The sequence below is a fragment of the Neovison vison genome, chromosome 11 (genome assembly GCF_020171115.1).
Source record: "Neovison vison isolate M4711 chromosome 11, ASM_NN_V1, whole genome shotgun sequence".
NCBI classification, from domain to species: Eukaryota; Metazoa; Chordata; class Mammalia; order Carnivora; family Mustelidae; genus Neogale; species Neogale vison.
Genome location: NC_058101.1, coordinates 152,164,519 through 152,180,766, shown reverse-complemented (window position 1 = coordinate 152,180,766; position 16,248 = coordinate 152,164,519). Strand labels below are relative to the sequence as shown.

The 16,248-nt window shown below is 35.2% G+C and overlaps 1 protein-coding gene across 8 annotated transcripts in view; it reads right to left on the bottom strand.

Moving 5' to 3' along the window:
- The window catches only part of HMBOX1 (homeobox containing 1), a 196,153-nt gene that overhangs the window by 54,220 nt on the left and 125,685 nt on the right, over positions 1–16,248 (bottom strand). For all 8 annotated transcript variants that reach the window (XM_044225031.1, XM_044225029.1, XM_044225033.1 and 5 more), the window contains exons 5-6: positions 13,770–13,880; positions 2,565–2,718 (exon numbers count right to left, since the gene is read on the bottom strand). In XM_044225031.1, coding sequence (XP_044080966.1) covers positions 2,565–2,718; positions 13,770–13,880 — 265 coding nt within the window. The remainder of the gene's footprint in view (positions 1–2,564; positions 2,719–13,769; positions 13,881–16,248) is intronic.

Here is a 16,248-nt window from a genome sequence, read left to right as displayed (position 1 = left end):
CCTTCTCTTTTAAAAGTTGTTTATATATCACAGATAATAATATGCAGCAAACACTTTTTCCAATTTTTCTTTTTATTTATTTTTACCTTGTTTATAGATATTTTTCTCCCCAAAGCTTTTCTTTTAATGTAAATAATCAAATTTATTGATCCTTTCCCATATTTTGGATTTTGAGTTCTAGTTAGGAAAAATTTTACCATTTCCAGGGGATCTGTATTTTCTTCTATTATTTTATACGGATTCACTTTTTTTGATTCATTTGAAACTTGTTTGGTGTATGGTATGAAGAATGAATAATTTTTGACTTATACTAATATATTTGAGTAAGCCTATGAGTTTGCTGGCTTTATAGTCTATGCATGTGTACTTATCCACCAATTCAGTGTACTGAAAAACATCATGCATTGCCAGAGAATTTTATATTCCATGTTAGAAAATAAAAAGTTCCACTTTCACAGAATGAAATCATACCATGATCTACTGCTATTAAAATACTCTGAGAGGCTTTTCCATTTTTGCAACTACTGGAATAAACTACATACTTTCTTACTGGTTGAGCCACGTAAGATAAAATAAAACCAAAGATAACCAATTCCTGGATTAAAGGCATGTATTAATTAAAATGAAGGTTAAAAGGTGAAAATTAAGATTAAATGAGAGTTTTACACAGGGTAAGTGCTCATACTTTTTTCTTTTTAAAGTGGGCTCCATGGCTAGCATGGAGCCCAATGTGGGGCTGGGCTTGAACTCAAAACCCTGAGATCAAGACTGGAGCCAAGATCAAGAGTCACCAGCAGCCTCAATATCTTTGTAACTGATATTTGATCAGTGTGATTCTGTGGGCAGTTTGGCTGCTTTGGAAACGAGGTTCAATTTTGAAAATGTATTAGGAATATCACCTTTCATTTTTAATATTATCAATTTTAACATTAATCTGATCTCATACTGACATTATGTGATAAATGTGTATTGGTATCGTCATGAAAAAATTAAATGGCAGAATCAGTAGCAAAATCAGAACTTACAACCAAAGCTTGTTTTGTACCCGGGTGGAAAATAGATAATGCTGCAAATAATTTAAGATTGATATTATTTAAATTCATTTCTGTTATATACTAAGTTCTGAGGAAATTTTCTGAAACAATCACAGTTTCTAAAAGAGAAATATAACGCAGATTTTAAATGTCAGGGCTCTGGGACGAAAAAGTCTCACTCTTCTACTTTAACTGCTCAAGCATATAAGGATTCGTTATTCAATGAATGGCCTCTACTAGAACTTACAATAAAGAAACTAAGGAAAGCAACATATAACATCAATGAATAATCTACAGTCTCTTTAAGCAAACTTTTTAATTTCAACCAAATCACAAGAACAAAAACCCAGGCCTCAACTTTCACATTTTCAATCTCTGTTTACTTCAGGTAGTGATGTCTAATGAGCTGGGAGATAATCAGAAAAGAGGCAGAAAGGGAGATGGCAAAAGTCCCGGATGACATATGGTTCACCAGTGGCTACTGAAAAACTTCATTTTATAGATGATGAAGTTACTGCTCAAGAGTTTGTGACCTGGACAAAGAGCTGGTTAAGTGCCAAAGCCAAACCAGGGTTTCAGGTCTTTGACTCTATAAGTCAAATGCTCTTTCCAGTTTGCCATTTGACAAGTCAGATTAGATAACTGGGGAAAAAAGTGAAACTGGTTCAATGTAAATATGTATTCTATGTTACCTTAGAAGTTAAACCCAGTTTTAAACATTCAATTCCATTCTTTTCCATTATTTAAATTATTGAGAAATCTCAATATGAAAATCCAATTGTTTTTACCCTCGCCTAATATATTCTTTTTCTCTATATTTAATCTTAGGAAGTAAATACTTTTCTAACAGAAAACATTACCTTATTGAATATAAAACTCTTCATTGAAACAAAATTGCATACACATTACTTAAAGGTAGGAGACTAAAAGGGTAATTCTACTACAGGATCACCCTAAATATACTGAACACTTAATAATCATATTTAATTAATTTATACCATTTCAGATAGGTAAACTGAAGCTAAGGCCTAATTCCAGTCTAAAACATACTGAGTACTTACTATGGATCAGATACTAGTATTAGAGTCAAAAGATAAATTACCAAATCAAAGTAAAAACATGTATTTCGAACCCTTGGGACTAAGCTTATTTAAGCCATTCTCCTGATTGAAAGAAGTAAAATTTTAGTGGACTCTTATGTAAGTATTCAATATTTTTGATGAAAATAAGACTTTGAAGAGTGTTTCTAAAATACAATACCAAGATTTAAATTAAAAAATTCTTCTAAAGTTTCTGAAATTACTGAGAACACTATTAAGTTACATTCACAGATGCTAAGTCCAGTTTTATGACTTCTCAATGGTAAGATCATCTTATTTCAATAATATACATTTATAATATTCCAAAATACATTTAGAGATAGAACGTAGATCCCAAATTACTTGTCTGAAATGAAACTGTCCCAAATCTATCTAAGGTTTCTCTCTTTCCTAAGGTTGGGAGATTGCTCATGGGAAAGGACACATGTACCTTTCCATTACAGCCAGGCACTCCTTTCTCCAGGTAAATCGACTCCCTCGTCGTAGTCGGAAGGTGCCAGATGTGGCAGAGACTGGGGGAGGTGTTTGTCTCCACTCTGGGTCCTCTATTGGAATGGGGGCTGGTCTCATACTTAGTGTAGCCCCTGAAATAAACAAGACATTTTTAGCAAATATCTTGCAATTTACTAAAACCAATGACAAATATAATCATGAACTCGACAACAATAAATTTTTGTCCTTCCATTGGAAATTGCAAGCCAAATAAATTTGATATTTACATTAAAAATAAAAAAGTTCCCTGGGCCTCTCACAGTGCCTGCCCCATGCCAATTCAAACTGTTGCCTTGAAATCATTGCCTACTCTTTATGCCACAGGCTACGGGTACTGAAGCAGTTTGCAGTTTGGGGGAAAAATAATTTGACCCAAACAAAAATCCAAAGGGACAAAAACTTTTCCTTAAAAAGTTTATCATTAATTACTTTAAAATGTCTTTTTTTTGGGGGGGGGGGTCACTTGTCTTTTATCTTTGTTTATGTCATCTTTTGAAACTAAGCCCAAAATCTCTCTTTAGGGAAAAAGGGAAGTATGGTCTTTGGACCAATGACAACTTAGAGTATCTTCTGAAAAATCTTTCTTGAAATTTCTATCTGACAGTTTTAACTCTTTTGAACAATATATACTATATGATCAGAACTTTTCATTACCATTCAAAGGACTCTTCTTATTAAGAAAATGGAGCCCTTAAAGAATGTATGCAGATAGGAGATGAATTTAAAATAACCCTAATTGTTGTAAACTCTCAAAAAAAAAAGTCAAATGTAGCATCAAAGACAGTAAGTAGTATTTGACATTATTTTAGTCTACTAGTTTAACTAAAGTCAGATCTCCATAGGTCTACTATGTGTTAAAGCTATACTGTTTTCTGTTACCTCCTAATAAAAGCAATGGGGGGAAATGTAATTAGGAATTTTATTAATTTAGACTAGCCTTTTCTCAAACAATGAACTGCTGATGACACATGTATTCATTAGTTCACCATTTATCAACACCCCCCCCCACTTTTTTTTGGCTTGCTCTAGGTTAGAAGCTAAGGGGGAAAAAAAAACCCAAAAAACAAAACAAAAAACAAAAAACCCAACATTGTCTCTGACCTCTGTAGACTTATTTCAAAGTATTTAAATATAACTTGGTATGTGTTCACAGACTTCAGTCCCTGGATTTCCCACTGTTCCTTCATTCTGTATATTGTTAAATTCATCTTCCCAAAGCATAATTATGATCATAGCATTCCACTGACCAAAAGCCTTGAAAAAGTTCCCACAGCCTATGGAATAAAATATAAACTCTTAACATTGACCTAGAAAGACAGGTTAGAAATTGTTAGAATTATGTGGAATAATGCACATATTAATAAATATGTATTTATTTCTTCATAACAAGAATCATACCTTATTTATTGTACCTTGTAATTAATACCTTGGGTAGTATTTCTACCTTACTACATATAGATCTCTTTGTAGATCCCCCCCTAATAGCTACATATTTATAATCTGTTATATAGAGGCCCAATATTTTAACAAATCCTGATCTCCCTCTCCAAACCTGTTGTCTTGCAGCCCTTTCCATCTGAGTAAATGGCCATCTCTATTTTTCAAATTGCTTGACTCAAAATTCTCAGATTTATCTTTGACCTCTCTATTTCTCCTACAACATATATCTAGATCATAGCAAACCTGTTAATTTTATCTTCAAAGTATATCCAGAATCAGGTCCATTTATATTACTTCACTTAGCTTTAGAATAAGCCAGCATCAACTCTGTAAAGCTTAACTTCCCGGAAAGGTTCCAAACATGGCCCTTCATAATAAGTCACACCTCCTGGTAAACATGCTCTTGAATTCTAAGCTGGTCCTATGACATGTTTTGACAGCAGAAAATGGAAACAGGTTGAGGCTAGGTCATAAGACCCTTTGCAGCTTCTAACTAGATCTTCTGTAATGCTCGTTCTGGGGGAAGCAAGTTGCCATATAAGAAGTATGACTAACCTGAGACTACAATACTGTAAGGAAGCCCATGTTAGCCACATGGAGTGAAAGATGCCTAGCCAACTCCCAGGTGCCAAAGTTGAGGGGAACAAAGCCATTCTGGGTATTCCGGTCACAGCAGAAACCATGTAGAAAACTGTATAACCCAGCAGATGGAGAAATAAGGCCATAGGCATACACTACCAATACAGCCATGTGGTAGTTAGCCCCCAAGATGGTTCCAAAGGATCCCTGCCCCTGTATTCACCCTGTTGTGTAGTTTCTTCCCAGACGATATACCAGAATTAGTGTGTGTGTGACCAATAACATGTGGAAGAAGTGATGATATGTCACTTTTGCCATTAGATTACAGACTACACCATGGTGTCTGTTCTAGATCCTCTATCTCTTAGATCACTTGCTCAGGGGAAATACAGCTGGCAAATTGTAAGGACACCCAGGGAAGTCCATGTGAGAGAACTTGAAATCCCTGGCAACAGACAGGAAGGAAACTGGGGCCTGCCAACACTCAATGGTAGCAGTCAGTGGCAGATTGTCCAGGGGCTCACAGCTCGACTACAACCTTATGAGAACTCTGAGCACAACCATCTCAGCTAAGCCACTCCTGGATTCGCCACCCACAGAAATTGTGAGATAATAAATGTTTGCTATTTTCAGCTGCTCAGTTGTAGGGTAATATGTTGCACAATCATATAAAACAAATATGAGATATTATAAACATCTCCAGTTGTTTATTTCCCCACATTCCCCAACATACTGAGTACTATGAGTATTATTCTTCACATTTATAAATTTGGCAGGCAAAAAAATTTCTTTTAATACAGAGATTTCACTATTGGTAAAATAGCATCTTTTGTTTACTGAACTTTATATATCTTTTCTTGTGAATTTGTATCTTTTGTCTTTTCTTTTGAGTTATTTATCTTACTGGTGTATTGAAACAATACCAATTGCTAGTCACACAGATTGCAACTTTTTTTCCAGTTTGTCTTTTTATTTATGGTGTGCTTTCTGATCTTAAATTTTATGTAGGCACATTTGTCACCCTCTTGTTTTGTGGTTAATATGCTTTGTATCATTCAGAATATTTTTATAGTTTTCTTATTGTTTAAACCCTTAACAGATACATGATTTCCTATTGTATATGATGTAAAGTAAATATTTAACTTCTTAATTATTAACTTCTTCCTCAAATGGACAAGTATGTCATCACACAATGCTTTAGAGATTCATGGCTTAAATGTATGGCAGACTATGGCCAGCTGCCATAGTTTAACTAAAGTTTTACCGGAACATAGCCATACTCACTCATTTACATGTTGAATTTATATCAAAGTTTTACATATACATTGCATTTGCATCAAAGTTAACAAAGTTTAGGCATAAGGAGAAAATAGAGGGTTGGAGGATTTCAAAGTCTTTGTTTTGGTACTTTTCTAAATGCAAGCAGGAATTTCAGCATAATAAGGGCTCTGGAATCTACCTAAGTTACATTATGTAAATTTTGCTCACTAGTGGTGATAAGAGGTCCAAAGCAGAGCCAAGCAGATATCATTGCTGAACAAGACAGAGGTAAAACCAGATTGGGTAAGGCAGTAGGTCCCCTCATTCAAAGCCTGGTTTCTGTTAAAAGGATATTTTTAGGGCTTTAGTGGGTGAAGGATAGGGAATAGGTGAGTAAATTATAATTAGTAGATTACACTGTAACTATGGCATCTTTTCTTAGTTAAGGGATAAATAGGTATAAATAAAAGAATACAAAGAATCTTAATCATGGTAGTGGGGTTAATTGGTCATGTAACTATTTTTCTTTATAATATTCTGTATTATACAATTTTTCTATACAAAGGAAATTTAAGTGAAATAAATTACTTTAAAATACTTCAAAAGAAATCAAGGAAACTTATGCACAGATGGGTGGAAACTCAGTAATTTCAAACTCGTAAACATACTGAATTTGAAACATAATATTATCACATTACTTTTGAGGTTTTTTTTCCCTTGCTCCTTTTTCTTTTTCAATGTAGCAGTATTTAAAAATAGCACAAGCAGCATTCTGGAAACACTCCAATAAACACAGATTTGTTCTAGAAACCTTAGTTAATCTTGCTCTAGTCAAAGCGATGGAGAGCAATGAATAATCCAAGAATGGGTTCAAAATTATAGACTCTGACAGAAAAATACAAAGATACTAGAATACAGAAACAATGTAACTTTAAACCCCTCTGAAATAAAATACGGGATTTCTGGATTGGCTATGAAGAACCCACTTTTTGTTTCTCCTTACAGGAATTTTCCTTCCAGAAACATTTTTTTCCCCATCTTGTATCTGGGCTCTCATTAAGAACAAAATTTTGCACATTAATCTAGCAACTCTAAACCCAAGAGGAAAAAAAGTCTTTTCCTAATTTGCTGATAGATTTCTAATTTTGATAAATGTTCTCTTTGCATATATGATAATTTTCTTATCAGGTTTACTTCTGAGTGAGCCTTTGCCAGTCAACTAATATAATATGACTACAAGCATGTCATTACTATCCTGTTCACAGAAATTAGCTTCTCCAAAAGTAATTTTTCATCATCCCCTATGTCACACACATGATTTCCCTGAGGTTCTGACACTCGGCAATAGTGAAGGGAGGAGGCATTACTTCTGATCTCCAAATTTACTTCATATGTTTGCTGCATGAGCCTCCTGGCAAACTTTATTTGTTTAATTTAGAAATAGGCAGAATCAGTGCCATGAGCCAAGAGGAACTCAGCAAACCCTGTCTGCTATAGTAATGTTTAAATTAGACAAGGGAAAAGATTGCTGAGCTTAATTTGATTAAATAAAGGGGTTTCTGATGTCAACCATGCTGAATTTAGTACCCATTTCTTTTAAAAAATGGGCATTTTCTTGTAAATGTTTTCATAAGAAACAAGATAAAATGTATTTGATCAGTTTCCATCAGTCTATTTTATTCATACTCCTTGGCAGGCTTTGGGGTATGCTGGGAAATTCTAATGATGGGTCTGTTTATCAGAGAACTACAATGTATCTATTGGATTATCAGTAAAAATAACCTAAATACCACTCTATTGTTTTTCTTGCTGAGTTCACTTAAAGAGAGAGAGAAAAAAAAATCCTGCATCTAAATAAATCCAGAGTGAAGAGGTTGAGAAATAGAAGAACTTCAATGACGATAGACAGTGAGAAAAGCACTGAGCCCAAGATTAGAGATAGAGAATGTAGAAACATTTTTTTGTTTTCTAAATACTTACATTTAGAGAAAAGAAAAAAAGTACTTTTTCATTTTGTGATTTTCCTTAATTTTGCATCCCCCCCCCCAGAATATAGCAATGGGACGGTACCATTTACATTTATTCCGATGAGCAAGCAAAATTTGTGAAATAAAATCACTTCCTATTAATAAGGAGGTCTGAACCACGTGAACCTAGGTTCTTCAGTTTTTTTATATCTTGAAAGCTGTTAACAAAGCAGATTAATTTCATTTCTGCCTCTCTCTCATTCCTTCCCTTCCTTCTTTCCCTTCTTCCTCCCTTTCTCCTTTTCATGAAACTTTATATGTACCTTTTGAATACATAGTGGAAGTACAAAATTCATAAAGACACAAAAGGTTATACAGTTAACAATCTCCCTGCCATCCTGTATTCCCAGTCTCTCAAAGCTTCTACAGAGCCTTCCTTAGCTCCAAATACAGTCTGCTAGAGAAGTTCTAATGTTTACATGAGCATATACATGTATGTGTTCCTTCTATGTAAATGACAGTATACTGGATCTATTGTTTTGCACCTTACTTTATTCCCTTATGAATTTGATATTACTACATATAAATTCAATTCATATAAAACCCTCCTTTAAAAAAATATCTATATAGCCTCCATACTGTTCCATTGTACAGACATATCATTTATTTAACTGGTTTGTGACTGAGGGACATTAGGCAGATTCCAATCACTTCTGCACTGACCTACAAGGAAGATTCTCATGTACTATAAGCACCTAATGACCGTATAAGCTATTTTTAGGTGCTAACATAATTTTAGTTCATCAAGATGATCCAAACAGAATAGTTTCAAAGTATCCATGGAGAAGAAACAATACAATTCTTTAGCTAAAATCAAAGGTTGTTTTATTTTTTTAAATTTTATTTATTTATTTGACAGAGAGTGAGAGAGCGAGAGAGAACACAAGCAGGCAGGAGACAGAGGGAGAGGCAGACTCCCTGCCAAGCAGGAGCCTGAAATGGGGCTCGATCCCAGGACCTTGGGATCATGACTTGAGCCAAAGGCAGAGGGTCAACCAACTGAGCCACCCAGGCACCCCTCAAAGGTTATTTTAAAGTCAACAAAGCCTCACTTAGAAAGAATTCTATCAAATTAGGTCTTACAATAAAGGTAAAAATGCAAGGAGTAACTTCTAAACATTGTTTTAGTCACTAATATCTGATTACTGTTGATGCTATGAAAACTACCAACTGACAATTACAAATTATCCTCTTCTCTTCAGCTAACATGTCCTATAGAACCCTTATGGACTTGGTTTACAAATAAAAAACAGAAAGTCCTTTAAAAAAAGATAATCAGCAAAACTTCACTGAAAACCAAATGCATGTAGTCAGGGGAACTTATTCTTTTTTATTTATTTTTAAGTAAACTGTACACCCAACATGGGGTTTGAACTCACAACCCCAGATCGAGAGTCACATGCTCCACCAGCTGAGCCAGGCCAGGAATTCCTAGAGGGAAGTTATTCTTAAAAGGAAAGAAAGCAACTCCTCATCAACAGCTGGATGAATGCTGTTAGTCCTTTCCCATTTTCCTGTTTCAATGCCATAGTTCCACCTTCCATCAGTTTCCTGATGATAATTTAGCCTAACTCTGATTCCAAGACAAACTGAAATAAAAAATAAGATAAAAAACAAATAATTTTTAATAAAAATTTAATAATTTTTTAATAAAACAGCTTCAGAAAAACATTATATCACCCAGAGCTAAAAATTGGATTCTGATAGCAGTAATCTGCAGTTGGCAGGGCTATCAGATCAGCTGCAGGGGCCCAAGAGCTACACCTTAGTCCCCTTCTGCTTTCTGATGAATTCATTTTCCTGGTATCCTAGTCCCTGCCTGGGATTGGAGCCCAGCCTTGAAATCCCAGGGGAATGAGAATTTAGCCTCACCAACTTGATTAGATTATATGTCAAGGCACTATTTTAAGTGCTAAATCTGAGAGACAAAAAAAAAAAAGAATCCATTCTCTTATGGAGGCTGATTGCCTGACACAGTTGGCTAGTTTTTGTCCTTCAAATTCTTTACTGTTCTGCCCTATACATTTTTGAACACCATGGCAATCAACTGCTGCAAAGTGACCAGGTTTATGAAAGCCCTAGGTACAGTTCCTTATTTACCTAGCCAACCCTTTGCTATTAGCTGCTCTATTAAGCAGACCAAGTGCCAAGTTTTTGTTACTCTCCATCTGATTTGCTTTGCTGTGTGTGAGTCATGGGAGAAGTGATGTCTTTGGAAAGACTGCTTAGAGCTAAGTTTAAAGTGTTGTTTCAAGTATGATTTAGCTTAAGATTGTCAAATAATGGTAGCCACTAGCTACATGTGGCCATTGAGGACCTGAAATTTGGTTGATCGGAAATGGTATGTGCTTCAAGTATAAAATACATACTAGATTTTAAAAATCAGTAGAAAATAAAAGAGGAAGGAATGAAGGAAGGGAGGGAGGGAGGGCAAGAGAGAGGGGGGAGAAAAGGGGGTGCCTGGGGGCTCAGCCGGTTAAGTGTCCAACTCTTGGTCTCAGCTCAGGTCTTGATCTTAGGGTTGAGTTCAAGCTCCACATTGGGCTCCACGCTAGGTGTGGAGCCTACTTTAAAAAAAAGAGAAAGAAAGAGGTCTCAATAATTTTTAAAAGTACTGATTAAATGTTGAAGTGTTAATACATATTTGCTAAATAAAATACATTATTAAAATTAATTTTAGTGCTCTCTTAATTTTTTAAATGTGGCTATTAGATAATTTTTAAATTATGTGTCATTTGCATTATATTTCCACTGAATTGTGCTGCTTTAGAACATTAAGCTAATGGTAGCAACAAAAGAGTCATTATTTTGAGAGATGTGCTTACATATCTAGCTATCATTAGAAGAATACCTAAAAATGGAAGTTATTTGCAGAAATAACTAGCTAATAAATGCTAAAAGAATGCTAAATAAGATCATCATCATTTTGCAATCCCCAATGGAGTAACTCATTTAGGTAAGCATCATCAGTGGGTGCTAAGACCACAGACAGAAGGTTGCTGTAGAAGAGGATATCCATCCAGGGGCAAAATGATGCCCTACAGATTATTACAAACTGCAAAGACAAGACCTGGTGGTCATTACTTTAACAAATGATCAAACTTAGCATATGATAGTGCTACAACCTGAAATGACATGCCTCTTTTGATATATGAAGTAAATGTTACCGACAAAGCATGTTGCCCCACTGTTTTACTGTGAAAATTTTCAAACACATATACAGCAACAATTAAAGAATTTTATGATGAAAATCTGTACTCAAATCATGCAATATTTTACTCACTTACTTTATCACACTATTTATCCATCTCCTTATCCATTTTATTTTGATGCATTTCAAAGTACATTGGAGACCTCATTACATGCCCTCTCTAAATAATCTATGAAGTGTTCTTGCCAAAAATGGTTAACTTGAATCTATTCTAAACCTAACTTCCAGGTTACAGGAAACACAGGGGCTATAGAGGAGAAAGTTAACTGACACTAAGAGGAAACAGAAAAATCCAGAATACCAGACATCTGTAATATTAGATGATTTAAAAAGTGTATGTTATTAAAAAAAAAGTTTGAGTGACTAGATTTAAGAGTTTAAAAAGACATATAACAACAAATTCCAATCCGTCCACCTAAATCAGATACTATTTACTAAAAAAAATTCTTGTAACAATTAAAGAAATATGAATATAAACTAGATGTTAGATGATATTATGGAATTAGTATTAGTTTTCTTAGATGTGGTCATGAACTGTGGTTATGCAGGCGATTACCCTTTTTTTCAGGAGATGAATGTTTACAAGCATATACATATATACATAGATTTTAAATTTATTCATTTATTTATTTTCTAGAGATAAGGCAAATATAGCAAAATGTTAACAATTATTGTATCTAAGAAGAGAATAAACATGTTCACTGTGCTGGTCCTTCAACTCTTCTATACATCTGAAACACTTCAAAACAGAAACTAGGGGGCAGGACAGATTAAAAAAAAACAACTCGTTGTAGAAAGGCTGATACGGTCTCTTCTGTTTTGTTCTGCCTGGGCCTTTCAGATTAGGAATGTGATCTTAAAAAAAAAAATCTTACCCCCCCCACATGTTTCTCTAACATTATTTCCACTTCAGAGTCAATGCTATATGCAATAGTTCAACTGCTGATTTAATCTAAAATAAGCAAAGGCTTTAATGCTATATTGTTACAGAAGACAGTTCTCCAAGCACAAGGCTAAACTTGAGATCAGGCTCATCGCCACCAGTCTGTGCAATGTATAGATTAAGGACAGGCTGCCTTCAGACTTTATATACCACTTGTTAAAAGTATCCTACAATAGATCTTGCCTATCTGGCAACTTCAGACATAAAGGTTTCATGATTGCATTTCCTTCAGATTTCCTTGAGATTTCATTCTACTTTCCAACTTATTGCTGCTTCCTAAGTTATCAGGGCAGCTTCACCCTAATGTCCAAAGACATGCTCATCACCCAGGTAATTAGAAATAGAAAATCAGGGCGCCTGGGTGGCTCAGCGGGTTAAAGCCTCTGCCTTCGGCCCAGGTCATGGACCCAGGGTCCTGGGATCGAGCCCCACATCGGGCTCTCTGCTCAGTGCAGAGCCTGCTTCTCTCTCTTTCTTTCTCTGCCTGCCTCTCTGCCTACTTGTGTTCTCTGTCGAATAAATAAATAAAATCTTAAAAAAAAAAAAAAAGAAATAGAAAATCAGGGGCACCTGGGTGGCTCAATGAGTTAAGCCTCTGCCTTCAGCTCAGGCCCTGATCTCAGGGTCCTGGGATCAAGCCCCGCATCAAGCTCTCTGCTCAGCAGGGAGCCTGCTTCCCCACCTTCTCTGCCTGCCTCTCTACCTACTTGTGATCTCTCTCTGTCAAATAAATAAATAAATAATCTAAAAAAAAAAAAAAGAGAAAGAAAGAAATAGGAAATCATTAGCAGAGGTCACTGGACACAGTATAGTAGTAACTAAATAAAAGTACTGAATTTATATTACTAACTAAAATAACATTTACAAAAAACAAAACAAAAAAACAAAATCAAAAAACCCCACCCAGATGCGGAATCTTTTGTGTACATACAGTTGAAAAAAAGAAAACAGCCACTGATAATCATGAACTGTCTTTCAAACTATCGTTAAAAAGAGCATATAACCTGAGGGGTTTGAAGAGGCAGGGGGGTGGGAGGTTGGGGTACCAGGTGGTGGGTATTATAGAGGGCACGGCTTGCATGGAGCACTGGGTGTGGTGAAAAAATAATGAATACTGTTTTTCTGAAAATAAATAAATTGGAAAAAAAAATTACAAAAAGAGGGATAGAAGGAAGCACATAGAAAAGCACAGATCAGGGCTGAGGGATGGGCTCTTTATTAATAATATAGTTTATAGACAAGATGATGTGCATTAACTAAACTTATTGAGCTGATCATTTTGCAAGATACGTAAGTCATTATGCTCTATACCTTGAATTCTGGATGTCAGTTACACATGGATAAAACTGAAATAAAGACAGTTTTTAATTAAAAAAAAAAAAGAGCATATAACCTGCAAACAAAGAGATGCTCTGGAGGAAGGGGGAATATGACTAGATAGTATTAGACATGAAACTAAAAAATGGTATAATCAGGGCTTAGGTTTTACAATTAATGCTCTTTGGGCAAGATTGGGCACATTCAAGGTGGTATGGCCGTAGACAAGGGTACTCTTTGCGAAAAAAGAACAACAATAAAGTATAAAATCACCTTAGTGAAGATCAGTCAGGACACAGATTTAATAAAGTAATTAATTACATCTGTCTTGTTTCAGATACAATAAAATAAGGAAATGATATTTACCAGGGTTTGTCTTCTCAAGTTGGTACCATCGGTAAAATGCTCTTTTCTTCTGTTCACTCAGGTCTGACCCCTGCTGCAACAGCCAGTGAGAGATCCGGCTCTGACTGATACCTGTGGAGAAAGAGAAACAGCTATTGCAGGTACTTAAAGTCCAGGGAAGCTGCGAGTTCTGTTGGTTCTAGGTTACTGGGTCCTTTATTCTCTGGTTAATCTGTAATGAAGCAACTTGAACAAACTCTCTAATATTAGATTTCTTTGTAAAGGCTGACTGCACTGGCTGGAATATACTCAGAAATGATCCACCAGAGGTCAAAGCATTTTATTAACTGAGATGTGAAAGTAGTCTCTAAAATTAATCCATAAGCCAAGTTCATGTGAGATAAATGAAGAGATTCCTAATTTATAGTTGGAAGTTGGAAGTTGACTACATTTGTACTCTGACCACCATCCCGGCCCAATCCTGGTTGAGAATGCTAGAATATTAGACCTTTTACCAGATACTGAGAAGGAAGAAAAAAAAATCAAGCCAGCAAGTTTTGCTATTCATTATCAACACTGAGAAAAAAGATTCAGGGCCTAAGAAAGGAGCGATTATTGAAAACAGTCTCTTCAATAAGGTTTCTGGCTTATTTGTTAATTCATATAGGCATTTCCAGACTCGTTATTATTACTACACATAACAAAGAATTGGAAGAATTTTAGGTTATGTTGCAATATGACCTCTTAAGAAACCTCAAGAAGTAAAGACATACTTCTAAGACACAGACTTATTAAAAAAAAATTAACAGAATATAAAGCAGTGGTTTTCAGTTACCTCTAAGAAGTTCTTGACAGCAATTAATTAGAAATGTGGAAAACCCTCCACATGTGAAAGTAAGAAAGCACGACTAAAACTTACTAGTATGAGAATCACATGCTTCTGATCATTATAGCTATTTCAAAAAATGAATAATTCAACATGCAACTGGCAAAAGCAAAGAATAATAGGAAAGAAGAAACTGTCTTAAACGCCCATAAGTCACTTTCCAAAAGACTATTCAGCTATCAGAGAGGGTTAACAGTATCTAAATTCTCCCAAGGAATTACTTATAGTAACTGGATGGTACTGAATGCCATGTGTGCGAACACCTGTTTAAAGCTATAATGCACAACAGGAAGAATAGTTATCAGGAAGAAACACACCTCCTAACATGAGAAGAAGCAGGAGGTCTGGTGATCACATTTAACTCATTAGAAGCAAGCCCCCAGAGTTTCATACTTTGAAAACCTATGTTATAAGAAAATGGGAGGAAACTGGGGAGAGATTTGTTAAAAGAGAGGTTGGGGTTTGAATCATGTTTCTCTGATTGGAAATGCCTTTCATTTTGAAAGGGTAAAGTCAAACAGTTTTCCAAAACCTAAGTGATTACATTCTCAAGTAATTCACACAGTAGTTTTCCAGTGGACTGAGGATCTATGTGATGCAGGTGCTGGCAGCTAGCACTGTATGCTTGTTCTAAGAGAATACAAATTATTCTGGATAATTAAATTGGCTGTTTAGCAATGCTTTCACCAAAAGTCTAGTTTCAGACATTATACTACTTTTTATATTACCTTTAAACAAGAGTGGAAAAAAAAGAAAAAAGAAAAAAACCAACCATTTACCACCATAAAATCAAAATTGGTTTTCATGTCATAAAAATGAAGCTATTTTATATGGATTCTTCATATTGGTACTACACTATTCATAAAGAGGAAATTCAAGAAAAATCTGTTAGGAAAAAAAAAAGGATACACAGATATTCTGAAACTTTCAGTATTGAATCTTCTGCACAGAGATCACAGAGCCCACTAGATATTGGAGCTGTCCAGGTTCTGGCTGTGCTGTAGTGGAGGAAGAGGAAAAAGCCCATCAAAAGGAGATTAAATTATGGACTACTCACATAATAAAATACTGGGCAGACTTTTAAAATGTTCTTAAACAGCCAAAAAACCAAAACTAACACAAAAACCAACCAACCAAACAAAAAGCCATCAATATCAAGTGTTGACAAGGGCAAAGAGTATATGGAACTCACACTTCTGAGAGAAGGGTAGATGTCAGGGCCACTATGAGAAACAACTGAGCAGTATCTACTAAAGGGAACATATGGATACCATATGGTCTAGCAATTTCTTTCCTTGATATACAGCACAGAAATGTGTACATACTCAATAGAAATGTGGGGCAAAAGGCATGTACAACTTGTACACATACAGACCTACAGAAGCATTATTCATAATAATCCCCAATCTGAAACAAGTCAAACAGAAATCAACAGAATACATAAAAATCATGATTTATGCATTCTACTAAAGACTACCATACCACTGATACACAAAACCACATTAATAAATCTCACAAGAATAATACAGTCCTCCCCAAAAGACACATACATAAAAAAGCCACACACGATTATATGATTCAATTTATATATAGGTAAAAAAACAGACACAGCTT